Source organism: Podarcis gaigeae, assembly GCF_964106915.1.
Source record: "Podarcis gaigeae genome assembly, chromosome: 6".
Classification (NCBI taxonomy): domain Eukaryota; kingdom Metazoa; phylum Chordata; class Lepidosauria; order Squamata; family Lacertidae; genus Podarcis; species Podarcis gaigeae.
The window spans coordinates 530303-546713 of record NC_139682.1 but is presented as its reverse complement, the minus strand read 5'-3'; the positions used below and the strand labels follow the sequence as shown (position 1 = coordinate 546713).

General features: G+C 53.4%; 1 protein-coding gene across 3 annotated transcripts; it reads right to left on the bottom strand.

Moving 5' to 3' along the window:
• Positions 1–2003: 2003 nt before the first annotated feature.
• On the bottom strand, positions 2004–15849 carry NCOA5 (nuclear receptor coactivator 5). Of its 3 annotated transcripts, XM_083744402.1 has the most exons (9): positions 15743–15826; positions 11831–11975; positions 8824–8890; positions 6444–6677; positions 6227–6342; positions 5978–6104; positions 4891–5090; positions 3939–4262; positions 2004–3191 (listed from the first exon to the last, which is right to left on the bottom strand). In XM_083744402.1, the coding sequence occupies exons 3-9, from the start codon at positions 8859–8861 to the stop codon at positions 2581–2583; spliced, it is 1650 nt and encodes a 549-aa protein (XP_083600528.1). In that variant the 5' UTR covers positions 8862–8890; positions 11831–11975; positions 15743–15826; the 3' UTR covers positions 2004–2580. The 3 variants fall into 3 exon arrangements, with proteins under 3 accessions (XP_083600528.1, XP_083600526.1, XP_083600527.1); XM_083744400.1 differs by lacking the exon at positions 11831–11975 and having other exon boundaries at positions 15743–15849; XM_083744401.1 differs by lacking the exons at positions 11831–11975; positions 15743–15826 and having other exon boundaries at positions 8824–9463.
• Positions 15850–16411: the final 562 nt, after the last annotated feature.

The window sequence follows — 16411 nt, the reverse complement described above, 5'->3', positions numbered from 1 at the left end:
TGCAACAAGCCTAGAGAGCAGGAGTGCAGTAATAAAGGATTGAGGACTCAAAGGTACAGTTTCTAAAACTGAGTTTACAAAAAAAGGTTTGAAAACCTAAATGGCAAGTTTTAGACACAGCCCAACTTGAAGAAAGCCAAGCACACTAATAAAGAGTTGAGGACTCAGCTGTGAAAATTTTAGTATTGCCTTTACAAATAGGTTTAAAAAACCTAAATGGCACAAATTCAAAGGAACACAAGATAAGCTGTTTTAGATTTTAAACAAACTCAAGAACAGGGCTGAAGCGCTCCCATGGTCTAGATGTTACTGCTGATGTTAAAGACTGCGCAGGGGGGGACTCACATGCCCCAGCACTGAAAGACCAACAGCCAGGCCCTCTTGGAGATGCCAGGGGTTACAACAAACACAAAAAGGAGCTTTTACAATTATTGTCCAACGTTTAGAAAACCCTTTTAGCAAGCCGTATAAATAAAAAGCGGAATGAAAATCCTGGGCTGGGAGGCTCTTGGCACACATTCTCTCCGAAGGACTTGATCTCAAGATTGAAGAGCTAACCTGAAGGCGCCTTTCCCCCCTGCAAGACAAGCCTCTGTTCGGGCGGGGGGTGGGGGGAGACACTATGAAAGAGATTTGGTTTTTATACTTCTTAAAAATATCCAAGCAGGGGAGCAGCCTCCTGACACACAACCACCTGCCCACATATAGGAAGCTGCCCCTGTAGCGCCAAGGCAGGGGACCAGCCGGTGTCCTGAGATGATCTACGGAGAGGGCTGGGGGGGGGGGGAAGAATTCTAGCCATCATGGCCATGCTCTGCCTATGATTAGAGGCAGCTGAATATCAGCTGCTGGAAGCAGAGGAGGGCGCTCTGGCGCTGGAATCCTGCTTGCTGCTTTCCTGTGGGGGCAGCTGGCTGGCGACAGCCATTACAAAACTATCAACATTACAAAATTTCAGCTGTTTTCTACTCCGTCTTCCCCAATGCTGTATCAAGCCCTGGCCTAAGTCTTAAAGGTACAAGATCCCTCAGTTTTGTTAAGATGAACCACCTCAGTTTACAAGTATGGAAGAACATGTTTGAATACTCTCATATATCTTCTTCTTCTTCTTCTTCGATCACTCGTAGCCGAGTAAGATTGTGTTCCATAAACACCTTTGGCGTGTAGAACACTTGCAAGTCAGGAACACAATCACTTTTTAAAAAAAATTCAGTTGTAGTGGAGCAATGGAGACAAGTTGTTCCTACTGCTTGGATAGGCAGTATCACAAATTTTATGGTCTGTTTTTTAGTATACCCCAAATCCTTTGCTTATTCGGGGGGGCCACCCCACCCTTTCTTCAAAAAATTGCTTTGCACAGGAATAGAGTCATTGACATTTTCAAAAGCAGGGGGTCCTTGGCTTGGCTTTTGAAAAACAGGGGCTCCTTGGTAATCAACTAATAGGGAGCCCCTGATCTGCCTTGCATGGGCTGGGAGAAAGGCAGCAAGATTGAGGAATGTTAATACGCCCAAGGGCATTCATGAAAATTTTAGAAATACTTGCTAAATATTTTGGTGGATATATACACATTAGGAACCTTGGAAGCGCTTGACAGGGAATCTGGCCTTTGGCCCAGTGAGGGTGCTCTGCACGAACCTCCCTGGGGAGATGCTGCTGGCAGGGACCGAATCCAGGGCCTTTTGCTGGCAAGGCAGGTGCCCCTCCCCAGAGCGATGAGGAGTTCAGTCTTGGAGGTGGAAGTGGGAAGCCTGAGGTGTGGCTCTTGCAGGTGGATCTTTTGTCATTCCTCCCCAGAGAGGGTTGGGGGGAAGGGAGCCCTGACCTACAAGGAAACACCCCCTGAGCTACACACCCTCCTCTGCAGCGTGGGCGCTCCATCGGGGGCATGAGGAGGATGGTTGCCCAAGGCAGGCACAACACACTCGGGGCCTCCTGCGGGCCTCCTGCGGCATCAGGAACAGCCTGCAAAGACCCACAACCATTTTCTTTTAATGCAGATGTGTGTGTATATACACCTTTTTTTAATTAAAAAGTGGCATCCTCCAGTTAACAATACAGAGGAATCTACATGACAAAACCATTCAAGAACAGAACATCTACAGCTTCAGAAAGAGGGGTGAGGAGTAACCCCCGTGAGTAGGCCTCTCCAGCTGCAAAGGAACAGACACCCCCGTTTCCAACGCAAATTCAAGTTTGTACAACATGAAATCAAGGGGGCAACAGGACCACCCAATAGAGAAAACATTCCTTGGCCCTTTTCTTGCAGGGAGTGGCCTGAGCTTCACAGCAGAGCCTGGGGCTGCATTTCTGTGGCTGTTGCTGAAAAGAAGCAACGAGGGGGGGGGGTCATGAAGTCCACAGGCAGCTTCCCTCAACGGAGGGGGCCCTTGAGCAAAGAAGGAAGACACTCCACTCGCCTCAGCCCTTCTGGCTCTGCGTGAGAGGAGGAGCAGGCTGCCCCCGCCTGCAGCAGCCCCCTTGGGCCGGAGAGGGGGCCTCCTGGAGGGCGGGCATGGGAAGGGGCATGCACAAAGGGGAGCCTTGGGGAGAGGAGGCGGGAGAGAGCTGCCCTTGGCCTCAGTAGTGCCGATGGTAGGAGCCCAGCTGCTGCTGGGAGGGGGGGGCGGCCCGCGGCTGCCCCACAGTCTGGTTCACCAGGTGCGTGAGGGCCGGTCCGCTCTGGATCAGCGTGTCCAGGGCCTTCTGCACGCTGGGATTGTCAAAGTTGATCCCGGAAGACTGCGCCGGCCTGGAGGCGGAAGCGTTGCTGGGGGCTGGTGGGCGGTTCTGGTACAGCGGCTGCGAGGCCTGGGGAGCTGCGGCCCGAGGGCCTACCCCCCTGGCGGGACCCCCGTGGCTAGAAAACTGAGGGCCCTGGGCCGGAGCCCGCTGCTGAGGCTGGCCCAATCCGCTGCCGGTGGCGCTGGGCCGGTTCTGCGCGCTGGGCCCCGTGGAGAAGCTGGGGTTCTGGGAGGTTCCTGCGGCCGAGCTGCTGTTGGCCGTGGCCATGGCCGCCCCGCTGTTGAAGAGGCTGAGGATCTTGGCCTGCAGCTCCTGCTGGGGGGTAGAGGCCACGGGGGCCGAGGGGGCCGAGGAAAGGGCCTGCGAGCTCTGGGTGCTGCTCAGGCTGGCTGAGGTGCCCAGAGAAGACCCGGAAGAGGCTCCAAGGGGCTGCCGGGTGAGCGAAGCTGCGGGGAAGGAAAGGCCAGGTTAAGTCTCTGGAGCCCCAGCTGTCCCCCACTTCAGGCTTAGTGCCAATAATAATAATAATAATAATAATAATAATAATAATAATAATAATAATAATAATATATTATTTATACCCTGCCCATCTGACTGGATCTCCCCAGCCACTCTTGGCGGCTTCCAACCAAATATCAAAAACAATGCAGCGTCAGACATTAAAAACTTCCCTAAACAGGGCTGCCTTCAGGTGTCTTTTAAAAGTAAAATAGTTGTTTATTGCCTTGACATCTGGTGGGAGGGCGTTCCACAGGGCGGGCGCCACTACCTAGAAGGCCCTCTGCCTAGTTCCCTGTAAGCTCACTTCTCGCAGGGAGGGAACTCACAGAAGGCCCTCGGAGCTGGACCTCAGTGTCCGGGCAGAACGATGGGGGTGGAGACGCTCCTTCAGGTATACTGGACCAAGGCCATATAGGGCTTTCAAGGTCAGCACCAACACTTTGAATTGTGCTCGGAAACGTACTGGGAGCCAATGAAGATCTTTCAGGAACAGTGTTATATGGTCTTGGCGGCCGCTCCCAGTCACCAGTCTAGTTGCCGCATTCTGGATTAATTGCAGTTTCCGAGTCACCTTCAAAGGTAGCCCCACGTAGTGCTTCTGGGGGGCCAAAACGCAGTAGGCCTGGTTCAAGCAGGTGGGGAGGGCAGGCGTCCCTGACCAGCTCCTCTCACCTCCCTGGCGGAGAACATACCTGGATGGGAGTCCGTGGTGGCTCTCAGCTGTCGCTCCTTGCGCTCCCTCAGGTAGTTGATGATCTTGTCCGTCTCCTCGGAGGTCAGGTAGCGGTTGTCGCACAGCAAGTTCAGGAGTGTCTGGATGCCCGGGGGGTGGCCCCCACGGAGCCCCTCCTCCCCCTGCTGGGGGCGCTCCCGCTCCTGCAGGATGGTTTCGTCGGCCATCTTGGCGGCCTGCCTGGCGATCACTTCGCGCTCCTTCTCCCGGATCTCCGTCTTGTAGCGCTCGTAGTTCCTCGCCACCAGCACCATGGCATCCGCCTGCGGCATGTTCCTGTGCTCTGTGGTGGGAAAGGTCGTGCGTGAGCAGCAGGAAAAGCCCACCTCCCGGCCGGGTCTCCCGAGAGCTGCTCTCCCTGCAGCCTGAAGCCTCTCCTGCCTCTCTAGAGGGCTCTGGCATCTGCCTGCCTCTTGCAAAGGGAATTCTGAAGTTGCAATTCAGTTTTAATTTTGCTGATTAACTGGGGCTGTGGGTGCACACATTTGTGCGAGAGACAGACAGTCAAAGACACCCTGCTTTGAGGGGAGGGCTTCCTCTTAATGATGGGCTCTCCTTCCTTGGGAGGCTTTTAAGCAGAGGTTGGAACGCCATCTATCTGGGATGCTTTAGCTGAGATTCTTGCATGGCAGGGTTGGACTAGATGCCTCTCGGGGTCCCTTCCAACTCTACGGTTCTAGGATTCTTCTGAAAACACACACAGGTTCCAGCTCTCACAAGCCAGGAGACCCAAAGCAGACACCCTCCTCCTCCTCCTCCTCGACTTGGGCATCCTGTGGGTTCTGGGGCACAGGCCCCCTTTGTGGGAAGAAGCAGCCCCTCGCTCGGCACCCTTGTGCTCTCAGCCACCTGCACAAGTATCTCTGGGAAAAGCCCCGCCCGCAGCTGCAGCCACCCCCTGGCCCCCCTACCTTGCGGGGTGCCAAACATGATGTTGACGGTGCAGGAGTGGTGAATCTGGTGCTGCTGGGTGATGACAATGGCAAAGGCAGAGCCCCCTCTGCTCACGTCGTCCAGGGCTTGCTGCAAAGACATCTCCGAGTTGAGGAAGATCAGGTCCACCATCATGCCAAGATCGCGCACCTTGCGCCCCACGGACTCCGCGTACTCCCTGCGCAAAACAGAAGCCGCTGCACCTGAGCCTGCACCTCAAACTGCCGGCGCCCCTCTCTGCTTCCTCATCATACGCCAGGTGGAACACAGAGGTTAGGAGTAAGGAATCTTCCACTTGTGGGGCAAACATGGCCAGCCAGGGGTTCAAATTTGGACCACAAGATCCTTTTCCCCAAACCAGTTGCCTGCCCCACCCTTGACATCCCATGTAGCGTCAGGTGTGCTGGCAGGTAGGCACATGGCTGCTGCCAAGGGGCCACCGGGAGCTTGGAAGTGCCCTCTTGATTCTGCATTAGCAAGGGAAACCAGGCTTTGGCTCTGCCACCCGTCAGAGGGATCAGCTGGGCAAGTGAGTGCTGGGGAGGGGAGGAATTCGCTCACCCACACAGCCAACAACTGCAGAAGCAGCTTTCGGCTCTATTGCCCATCAGCCAATGTGCAGGAAAGCAGAAACCTCAGGTACTCTTTGCAAGCTCAGAGTGGTGCTTTGCAGTCCCAACTTTGGGACTTCAAAGAACTCTATCACCCAATGTCATTGTGATGTCAGGTGATTGACAGTTGGGTGGCTCCATGCACCCATCACATGGGGCCCACAAGGCTAGAATCTGACAAGGATCTGGCCAGCAAAGCTCCCTTGTTTTTGGCGTTTGCAGAGATGGTTTTATCCTTTCAGAATCTGCTGGGTTCATTTACTACTCATAGAGCCTGTGTTTTTACGTTTTGCTCTGCTTTTATTGTGTGCACCTGCTCTGAGGGCGTCATGCCATGAAGCGGTCGGGACCCGTGCCTAGAAAGAGCCAAGCAACCAGCCCCACAACAGCCAGAATGCAGGAGCAGCAACAGGGAGGAGAGGGAGGGCCGTGGCCCCGCCTGGCAAGCTCTTACTTGGTCTGCTTGTTGACCACAATCACTGAGCAGTCCACCGGCCGCTCCGAATCAATGCGCCGCTTGATGTCCTCAAAGAACTGGCGATAGAGCTCTTCCCGCCGCCGCTCCTCCCGCTTCATGCGCTCTGAGGGAAGAGTCACCAGGGTCAGGGCAGAGAACCTCACCTGGCCCCCTCCCCTTCCTGGCAGGACCGCCCACCCCGCTCCCACCAGCCTGTACCGCAGGATGGATGGATCCAATAGCCACCTTCGGTGCTCAGGGTGGGTCTGTCCAACTGGTCTCGGTAGCGGTCATAGTACTGGTCATCCTTCCTCCGGTAATAGTCGTCCGGGCGCGCATAGCGGTCATAGCCCTCCTCTCGCCTGCAAGGCAGAGGGAGACATGTTCTGACTGCAGCAGCCAAGCACCACTCCCAACGGCACCCCCCTTGTGCCACTCCAGGAGGCTCCCAGGTCCTGCATACCTGTAGGGAGGCTCCCTGTAGCGTTCGTAGAGTGGCTCTCGGGTGTCCCGAGGGTCCCTCAGGTCTCTGGGGTCCCGGAAGTCTCTCGGCTCTCTGCCGCTGCTGCGCACATCTCTCACCCGCGCATCCTGGGAATCTCTGCCATTCCGGCCCTCTTGAGCTTCTCTCGGAAGGCTGTGGCGGTTTGGAGAGCGGTCACGTCGTCCATCTCTCTCTCCGTAGGGCAAGGCCTCTCTGCAAGAAGCACCGGGGAAAGATCTTTAGACAGCGGGCACCGGCAGCGGGGTCGTCCCCAGCTGCCAGGGCAAGGCCCCTCCTGGAACAAGAGTCTAGGAACACTTGAGAGAGGAACAGCAGACAGAAAGCCCTGTTTAGGGAAGCTTTTAATGTTTGATGTTTTACTGTGTTTTTAATATTCTCTTAGAAGCTGCCCAAAGTGGCTGGGGAGGCCCAGCAGATGGGTGGGGTATAAATAATAAATTTATTATTACTACTACTACTACTACTACTACTACTAAACTACTACTGCTACTACTACTATCCGCAGCCTGGCTTCAGAAGGCAAAGGGACCGTGGCCTAGTTCTCACCCCAGTGCCCAACCTGCAGCTGGGCTCTCCTGCTTCCAAGACTGGCGGGGGGATGCGTGACCTAACGCTTCTTCCCACAAGAAGACCCTCTCCTCACATACAAAACCACCCTGTCGCGGAGATGCCTGCGCCGGAGCCTTTCCAACACCTAGCTTTCTGTGTGCAGGGAAGAATTCCTATGAAAGAGGCTTCAGCCACCCAAGTCCCCCCCCCCCCAGATTGTTCTATCACCCCAGGGACAACGGGGCCTTGGTCAATTCCCGCACAAGCCTATCAGCATTGAGACCCCCTCAGCTTAATCTTCTAGATGGGCTCCCCCCCCCCCAGACGTCTTTGTGTTGGTCTGAAGTGAGCCTGCAGTGACAATGGGCTCCACCACCACATCCGCCCCTGGGCTGGGCTCAGCGCTCGACGGGGGGAGAAAGCTCGCTCGGGATTTGTTTCTAACCACAGAGGTATAACAAGACCAGGAAACAAAAGAAGTGAGTGGCGGCCTGTGGAGGTACAGCAGGAGAAGGGGAGCTCTCACGTTTCAGAAAAGGTGGTGGTCCCGGACCGCAGAGCAGCGCATCTTACGGAACAAACCTTGTGGACAGCAGGAGAATGTGGACAGGCAGAATGCCTGGAGAAGTTAAGGAAGTGGGAGAGTCGGAGGACTCCTCGTCTGGAGCCAAGCGGAGCCGTCAGTGATGTGTACGCAATAAGCCAGCACCCTTCGGACGCAGGGCCAACCCTGGACATTCCCAAGAACTCAAGCACTGCGCAACGGTTCTTTATTTCAGTTCCCAAGCTTCGTTCTCCCCAGGCTCAGGGACGGCGGCAGCGCTTCTCATGTTTTCTTCAGGCTTCATACGAGTGGCGTTTGAAATGGATTTCAGCAAGCTCAGCTGAACTGCGCTCTTGACAGGGGAACCCAAGAAATGCCACAGAGCCAGAAAGGGCACCTCCCTGGGGAGAAAGCCAGCACCCTCCTCCCATGTAGGTCTGCGAACAGACAGACCCGTGGTAGGGCCAGACTCAGGCAGGTTGTGGCTACGTGCCCCCTTCTCCGCTCATCCCTTCCTCCCCCCCCTCCAACACCCACAGCAATGCCATGCCTGCCCCTCGCATGCGCTCTGCACACAGCGCTCAGAGCAAAGCAGTGCCCTGGTGCACGCTAGCGCGCTAGCTGCTAACATCAAATGTGATGCTCCGGCTTCTGCTTGTGCCTTAGCCACTGGCACCCTGGCGATGTCCTGGCTCCTGAACTAGCAGAAGCGGCAGCCAGGTCTGGGGCTTGTGCACAGCTCTGTACTGATGCCAAGAGAAGTGCCCGTGCACGATGGGCACACCGTGATGCAGCGCCAAGAGAGGACAGGAGAATCCTCTTGCCAAGATGATGTTATCTGTGCCCCTCTCTTCGGGGGCAACGCCGCTGCAACGGAAAAGCATGCCAGCACGGGGAGGAGGGAGGAAGCGCTCCCCGACATGCAGCCTCTGCCCCTGGGCGCAAGGAGTCTTGCTGCCCTCTCCTTCGTGGTACAGCCCGAGGGACGCTCTTGACTCCAAGGCGCTCGCCAGGGACGCCCCGGGGTCACACAGGCTGCAGCTCTCCTTGCCCGCAACCTGCCCCGAGCCTGGGAGGAGCCTGGCGGCAAAACGATCTTGCCGCCTGGAAGGCTGCAACCAGGAAGAATCGCAGAATCCTCGTGGGATTCCCTTCCGAGGAGAAGCTCCACCGTCCACAGAGGAAGGTGCATTTCTGCCCTGAGCCCAAACTCCTAGGGGAACTTGATGCTTCTCGGTACTTTACCTTCGTGCTGGGCTGGACCTTGAAGGAGCCTTATTCATATTTCTTCTTCCCGCTGCTTTATTAATATCTGAAAAGAATAATCAACCCGTCTGTTCAATGCTATGGAACAAAGAAAAGATCGTCAGCATATTGAAAAGAAAGCATCAACGTTCAAAGGCGGCCAGAGGGTGCAAGGAAGACCACGCCACGAGGTGCTGTCACTGAAACAACCTTTATTACATCAGGAATACAGTACAGTGAAGTTATCGGCTGACGGCATCCTCCAGTTGCAAGCTCCAGGAAGGAAGGAGCCAGCTTTTTGCTCCAACTGACCCAAAGGTACAGGCTGGAAACAGAGGCCAAAGCCCAGGCAAACCCGGCAGGCGGCCAACCAGCCCCCACCCCAGTTGCTGTGAAGCAAGCTGGGCTCCCAAAGCCACATTCATTCAGCACACAACTGCTCAGGAGGAAAGGGATCCGAGGGGACAGGAAGGTGCTGGAGCTACGCCACAAGGCCAATGAAGGTGCTGGAAAGGAGGGCGGGGGGCGGGGGAGAACACACACATCTCCAGATCAGACTACTGGGCTGCAACGTGATAATACCCAGGGCTGTCAACCAGAAGTTTGAAAACAGCCAGACCTGAATCAAGTTACACATGCATAAATCCTTTTCATTCTTTTTCTTTTAGATGACGCACCCAGAAGTCACAGCAAGCACCATCTCAGGAGAGGCCCAACCCCAGAGAGGGAGGTCTGACCACACAAGCCTCCCTCTCACCTGGGGCTGGAGCATCTCAGAAGTCAGAGCGCGCGGAAAGGAGATGGGCAGGAGAGGCTGCGGGTCCACAGGGTCAAAAGCCACCTTCTTCCACCCACCCCCCAAAATTGATGGGTGGGAGAAAGACAACAGCCCTCGTGAAGGTGCAGTTTGTTTACCCCCCCCCAAAAAAAAACACACACACACCACAGCTGGAAAACTGGGAGAGAAATGCTTTAGCCCATTTCTTCGATTAGCTGGGTATAAAAGAGTGACTATCAACGCATTCTGTATTTTTAACCACTCAAAGGTACAATTAAAAAACACATCTGAACTTTATAGTTTTTCAGTTTTATTTAGATTAGCTAGAGTGAAATATCAGTGTTATAATCCTGCATGCTGAGATTTTCTTAAAAACTTTAAAAAAAGAACTGGGGGGGGGGAATCAGATACATATTACAGCCAACAATTCCTACCATTTTTTCTATCACTTGCATAGCACCATCGTAGGAAACGTAGTAAATATTTAGAATAAAATATTTGGAGGTGCAGCCCTTTCAATAGCTGACCAGCTCCCCTGTAAAATGTCCATTTCCCCAAAGCCTGAGAAGAACCAGCCCTCCTGTAATGCCTTTCTGCAGCAAAAGGAAAAGGTAACCCTGAATCTATGGCAACTTCCCTTTTAGTGGGGAGGGGGGGAAGGAAGCCCAGGCATCCATCCTTCTTGCCGCGGAGTCTCCCTTTCTGAGCCTCCTTCTCCCATTCATTCACAGGTAGATCTTTTGCTATGGAAATGGCTGCCCCTTCAGAATAATGGCCTTTTCAAACCTCTCATTAGATAGTAATAGCAGAGGGCTGGTGCTATTTCCAAGTCTAGCCCTTAAATTTAGTCATGTTTTAATGTGTCGTGCATTTGTGGGTCAGACCAAAAGCCTCCTGCTTTGCTTTGGAAAGAGTCCCTTTGCCCCTTTTCTTACATGCCCCTCAGGCTGCGAGTGCCTCCAGGTTTGCCTTCTTGCCTTTTCTGCTTTACATAATCAGTGGAAGAGATCCTGTGCTTTGGGGTCCCATGTCATCCTAATGTGTTTACTGCCCCAGTTCACTCTCGAGTCTGAAAAGAAAGTGATGGATCGGGCCCCGAGGCAAGACGATGGCAATATCTGATTAAGAACCACCCCTACGGAGCTCCTCCTCAGTGGGCCCTTTAACACACTGCTCTAACAATGTGCACTGCACATTCATCGTAACATCAGGTTGCCTCCTGTCCCATCACGAGGTCTCTCTGAAACATCTCAAGCATCCACACTTGTACGTTGACCCTCAGTCAACTGTATCTTCTCACCTCTTTCCTGCTCGTTTTGTCGAACAGCATAAATTGAAACCCTGAAATTTGCTTGCGAAAACTATTTGAAACCCTCCTTGGCATCTTCTCTTTCACTCTTCCATTTTTACTGTGTGGCTGAAGAACCTCTCGCCTTCCTGGAAGCTTGTACAAATCTGGAACTGCAAAGGCGCCAATGCAGGGGGCTGCAGCCTTTCTGCTGGTGGACGTCTTGTTCCTCCATGCAACCTGCTTTGCTCCACAGCCAGGCCCAGCTCCCCCTCCTTTCCTTCCAACTCTGGAGCTGTTGAGACGATGTTGGCAGCAATCCAGCCTCCAGGTCAAACTGCACGTTTGCCAGTCATCGCACGGCAGCGGTTTCCGCTCCATCAACACTCTCGGCTGGCTCTCGCCCAACTCGAGTGGCACAAGGTGTCCAGGGACTTCTTCAAGGGCTCTTCAAAGGACCCCCCCCCCAACATGCCTCAGCTTACCTGTGAGGACTGGCACTGAAGATCTGAAAGCTGCCTTTTCTACGGGGAACGAGCAGGGGGGTCCATGCAGGATTTGAAAAACAAAGTCCATGATAGGGCAGCAGCTTAGGCTGAACACTGGGGAGCTCAGTGTAACATACTGGCACAAAGTTTAAGCACCGCTGGTGTGTATTGGGGGAGGGGGACTGAAGACACTCAGAGAGAGCTGAAAGGATGACAAAGGCAGAGCCAAAAACACTCTTGGAGGTCAAGGTCTACAGCGTCTTTTATTGAGTAGCATGCCCCCCCCCCCGCCACCTGTGCCTTTTCACATTCGGTCTTAGGTACCCACGCAAGATGATAGGCTGCCTCCCATCTTAAATCAAAGGCAGACAGCTTATAAGAAGAGTGTTTCTTCTGCTCCTGAAGGACTGCAGGCGCATCAAAATGTTCTGTGTCAAAAGCCATGCTATTTACTTGCCTACAGTGAGGCCAGCCGTGATTTCCGATTGTGAGGGGATCAGAGTCTGGCTCTAGCCTTCCAGAGGTGGGGGCCCCAGCAGGTCCAAGAGATGGGAAAGGCCAGAGGGGGAAAGGGCTTCCCTCCCCCAGTGCAGAAAAACTGGAAATGTGGGGAGAATGAGTAGGTACACTGGAAATATTGGCTCTTTCAGAATGTTTAACCTAGTTAATGTTTAAAATGATGAAACCCAAATACACATTTCAATAGAGTAGAGTAGTTCTTTAGGTAAGCAAGCAAGAAACTCAACAGTATTAGCCCAAAGCAGCTCCTGAATTCTGTAGACACAACACTTTCCACAACAAATTACAGCTCCCAGCTCAGTGGGTGTAGTGAGGACTAGGACAAAATACGATGCTATTCCTAATAAAGCCCCATGAGGGCAGCCCAACACCCCATTTTTCTGCTGGCCCTTAATATTTACAATCTATTGCCTACATTCCAGGGATGCTCAGCTTGACCTTCTTCCCACAGAAATGTTATTTGGTGTCCCTGCACAATAGTGAGGTCTAGCTATGATTTGTGACACAGCCTTCCTTCCATCCGCCATGATGCAGCTCAGCACTTCCACTTGCAACGTTTAACAATTTAGCCAAGTCACAGCTTCTTAGCTAGCCTTCTCTGCTGCCTCCTGCCGACAGGTAACAACTGACTATATGCATCCTCTGGGACACACCATTCTCGGTGCCGCCCATTTTTGCCAAATCTCTTCATCGAGTTTGCAAAATGTCTGCATACAGGCTACAACTGAGACTGCAACAAGGAATGACAGAGATATGGAAAATGGAGTGCCAAGGAATGCGAAGCTCCCAGCAGGTCTGACTTGGCTCACGGGATGCTATTTGCGTATGCTGAAAGACAAGATACAGTCAAACTTCTCCATCGTCAAACCCAGTTGGGTCCAGAATTGTGAACTAAGAAAGTAAGACACTTCTGAAGCGCAACCTGGGAATTCCTCATCCAAAGCAGAACTTTGCCATGGGAGCCCGGCAACCAGGAAAGCGCACACAGAGCTTGAGAAATTAGCAGAACTATTTGTCAACCTTGCGTCCTGGTCCTTCTCTTTTGAAAAAGTCTAACGCCAACATCTCTAGTTTTTTTCTACGGCTTTTAATTCCAAAATTGCTACAGCACGGATTTGTTATTTAAGGATTTTTTAAAAAATAATCCAACCAGTCCATCTAATTGCAAAGTGGGATTAATATTTCATTTCTGTAAAACCATGTAACTTTTCAAGCTAGGCCTGAAGCAATTTGCACCTTTTTATACCTCAGCAGCAAAGGAAGCAGGCAGAAGGAAGAACCCTCCTCAGCTATCTTAACAAAATTCACAAGCAAAACTTCCTGATGGAAGGATTTTAAAAAGCACCAAGATTCTCCAGAGCAACATGGAGCATCATGTCAGGGGACCAGAGACTTTTCCATCACAAATAATGGAAAGTGTTTCACTGGGGTAGAAAAGGGGATCCTAAATATTTTTCCTATGGATCCCTTGTAAACTGCTGGGGGTCTTCTTGACAGACCACTATTGTTTTTTCTGCCAGACACAACATTTGCAATGTGCTATGCTAGATGACGGAATCCTAACACTGTAGAGTTAGGGGGGACCTCAAGCGTCAAGTAGTCAAACCCACTGCAATGCAGGAATCACAGCTAAAGAACTACAACCTCAGAGACCTCGCACCACGATCAAAGGAAGTAACAGCACTATTCTAATAATAATAAAAAATTGTCCAGTAGCACCTTAGAGACCAACTAAGTTTGTTCTGGGTATAAGCTTTCGTGTCACGTCTTCAGATACACTGAAACAGAAGTCACCAGACCCTTATATATAGTGGGAGGGTGGGGTTTTTCTCAGTAAGGTAGTAGGAGATGAGTGACTGACTCAATGCGTATGGTAAACCAGTGACTGTTAACAACTGCAATTAGTCCTACAGGGGATAGTAAGCAATGACAAAAAATAGCTTTCGCATGTGTAATGAGACAATAATCCAGTACGTATCTCTATTCAGACCAGGTCTCTCCACAGTTTTCAGTTTAGTAATCTGTTGTAATTCAGCAACTTCTCTTTCAAGTCTATTTCTGAAATTCTTTTGTAATAAGACAGCTGCTTTGAGATCCTGTATTTCCGCATCTGGCAGGAAAAACAATAGTTTTTATTTCGACTGCGTCGGACCAACAAGGCTACCTACCTGAATCTAGCACTATTCTATTTTACCTTGGTCACACCTGGAGTCCTGTGTCCAGTTCTGGGCACCCCAGTCTAAGAGGACTAGAGACAAAATAAGTCTGCAAACCAAGCCTTGTGAGGAACAGTTGAGGGAACTGGGTATGTTTAGCCTGGAGGAGAGACTGAGAGGAGAAATCTCTGATGGGTCGTCTCATGGAGGAAGCAACAAGCTTGCTTTCTGCTTCTCCAGAGGGGAGGACCTGATGCAACAGACTCCAACTGCAAGGAAGGAGATGCCAACTAAACATCAGGAAGAACTTCCTGAGGATAAGGGCCTTCTATGGTGGAAGGGGCTCTCTCGAAAGGCGGTGGATACTCCTTCGCTGAGGCTCTGAAGCAGAGAGGCGGGGTGGCTATCTGCATCTGCCAGGGACCTGGATGGCCACTGGGAGAACACACTAGGCAAGTTGCAGGAAAGGACATTCCAACTGTAGACATATGGGGGAAAGTTCTGACTGTAAGAGCTGCTGGACAGTGGAATGGACTCCTGGGGAAGTGGTGGACTCTCCTTCCTTGGAGGGTTTTAAGCAGAGGCTAGCCATCGGCCCTGGATGCTTGAGCTGAGATTCCTGCACTGCAGGGGGCTGGACTAGAGGACCCTTGGGGTCCTCCCAACTCCAAGATTCTACTATTCTTTAGCCCAAATTCCTTTTTTAAAAAAAGTACTTTTCATTTGCATTTTTACATACAGTTCCAAAAGAATAAGGAAAGGAGAAAAATGAAAACGAAACCACGACAATCCAAGGTCTCAACACAAGAACACCTTGCAGGCATGGCCAAACTCGGGGACTACAACTCCCATCATCCCTAGCTAACAGGAGCAGTGGTCAGGGATGATGGGAATTGTAGTCCCAAAACAGATGCCGGCCGAGTTTGGCCATGCCTGCTAAGGGCTCCTTCTCTGGTCTCTTCCGTGTATTCCAAGTTCCCAAGCTCTACTATCTCTCTCCTCCTTCCTCTTATGCTGCTGAATTTATCCAAATCCTGCTAATCTGTTCACTTGTTCATAGCGGTCACAGCTGTCAACTTTTCCCTTTTCTTGCCAGGAATCCTATTCGGAAGAAGGGAATTTATCTTAAAAAAAGAAAAACGTTGACAGCTGTGATCCGGATATTTAAAACACTTGATGGCCATCACAGTCCTTGATGGCCTTGTTCCCTTCTCGGGCTCATCGGACCCGCCAGCGCCCAAGAGCCCAACTCCTCCGGGCTCGCCACGAATCCTCTTCTCCCGTTTTCGGGCTGCCGAATCCCGCTTCCCCCGCGGGTCAGGCTGGATGACCTCGGGGCGCCTTCGCCCCTCCACTTCCACGTGACCTTCCTGGCACCGCCCACCTCCTCTCGCCCCCCCACCAGAATAAAAGTCCCCGCCAAACCGCGCAGCCGCAGAAGCGGCCCCTCCCCCTCCGAGAGAAGAGGGCGGGGCCCACGGATGCGCGTGCACGAGACAGACGGAGAGAGAGGCGCGCGCCCCCTCGGCTCCCTCACCCACCGCGACGGACTGCGCACGCGCACAAGCGACGGGCCTGCGGGGGTTGCCGGGGCAACGGGGCCCCTCCCTGGCGACGAGGCGGGTGTCTGTGGGCCGCGGACGGGACACTGAGGGGGGGGGAAGTCGGCGTCGCCGCCTCCGCCACTCACCGGTTCCTCGGCGGCGGCCGCGACGACGGCGAGCGGGCCAAGCGAGCGCAGCGCACGGCCTCTGGCGCTCTCCTCACGGGGCATGCGCGGGCGGGCGGGGCCGCTTCAGAACCGAGCACGCAGAGCACGGCGGGAGGGGCGGGCCTCTCTCGGCGAGAGAGCCAATGGCGGGAGGGGCGGGCCTTGCCCTCATCCCTCCAGCCAGTGACGTTCTCGGGCGCCGCAGATGGGCGGGCCTTTCTCGGCGAGCGAGCCAATGGGAGTGCAGGTCCCGCCTTTCCCGCATCCCTACAGCCAGCTATGTTCTCGGGCGCCGAAGATGGACGGGCCTCGCGGCGAACGAGCCAATAGGAGCGCAGGTCCCGCCTTTCCCCCATCCCTCCAGCCAGTGACGTTCTCGGGCGCCGCAGATGGACGGGCCTCGCGCCGCCCCGCCTCCTGCCCCGCAGGAGCGGCTTCTCTTCTCCTCCAGGGGGCGCCCGAGCCGCGCTGCTCCCTTGGGCGGGAGCGTCGGGGGCCGCGTGGGAGCCCTTTGCGGGCCGCCCTCTTCCTCCTTCTGCCTTTGCACTGCTTCTGAGACCCTCAGAGGCGCCCAGGATGGGTGGGAAATATTTTTCAGGGAATGTGGTGCAATTTCCTGATTTAATTTGATTTTTCCTTTTCCTTTTC

Coding starts and splice junctions, on each gene's coding strand:
- NCOA5 (XM_083744400.1), bottom strand. CDS start 8,861: ATGAATAAGGCTCCTTCAAGGTCCAGCCCAGCACGAAG. Junction 6,343..6,443: donor TACAGGGAGCCTCCCTACAG/GTATGCAGGACC, acceptor TCTGCCTTGCAG/GCGAGAGGAGGGCTATGACC. Junction 6,105..6,226: donor ACCCACCCTGAGCACCGAAG/GTGGCTATTGGA, acceptor CTCTTCCCTCAG/AGCGCATGAAGCGGGAGGAG.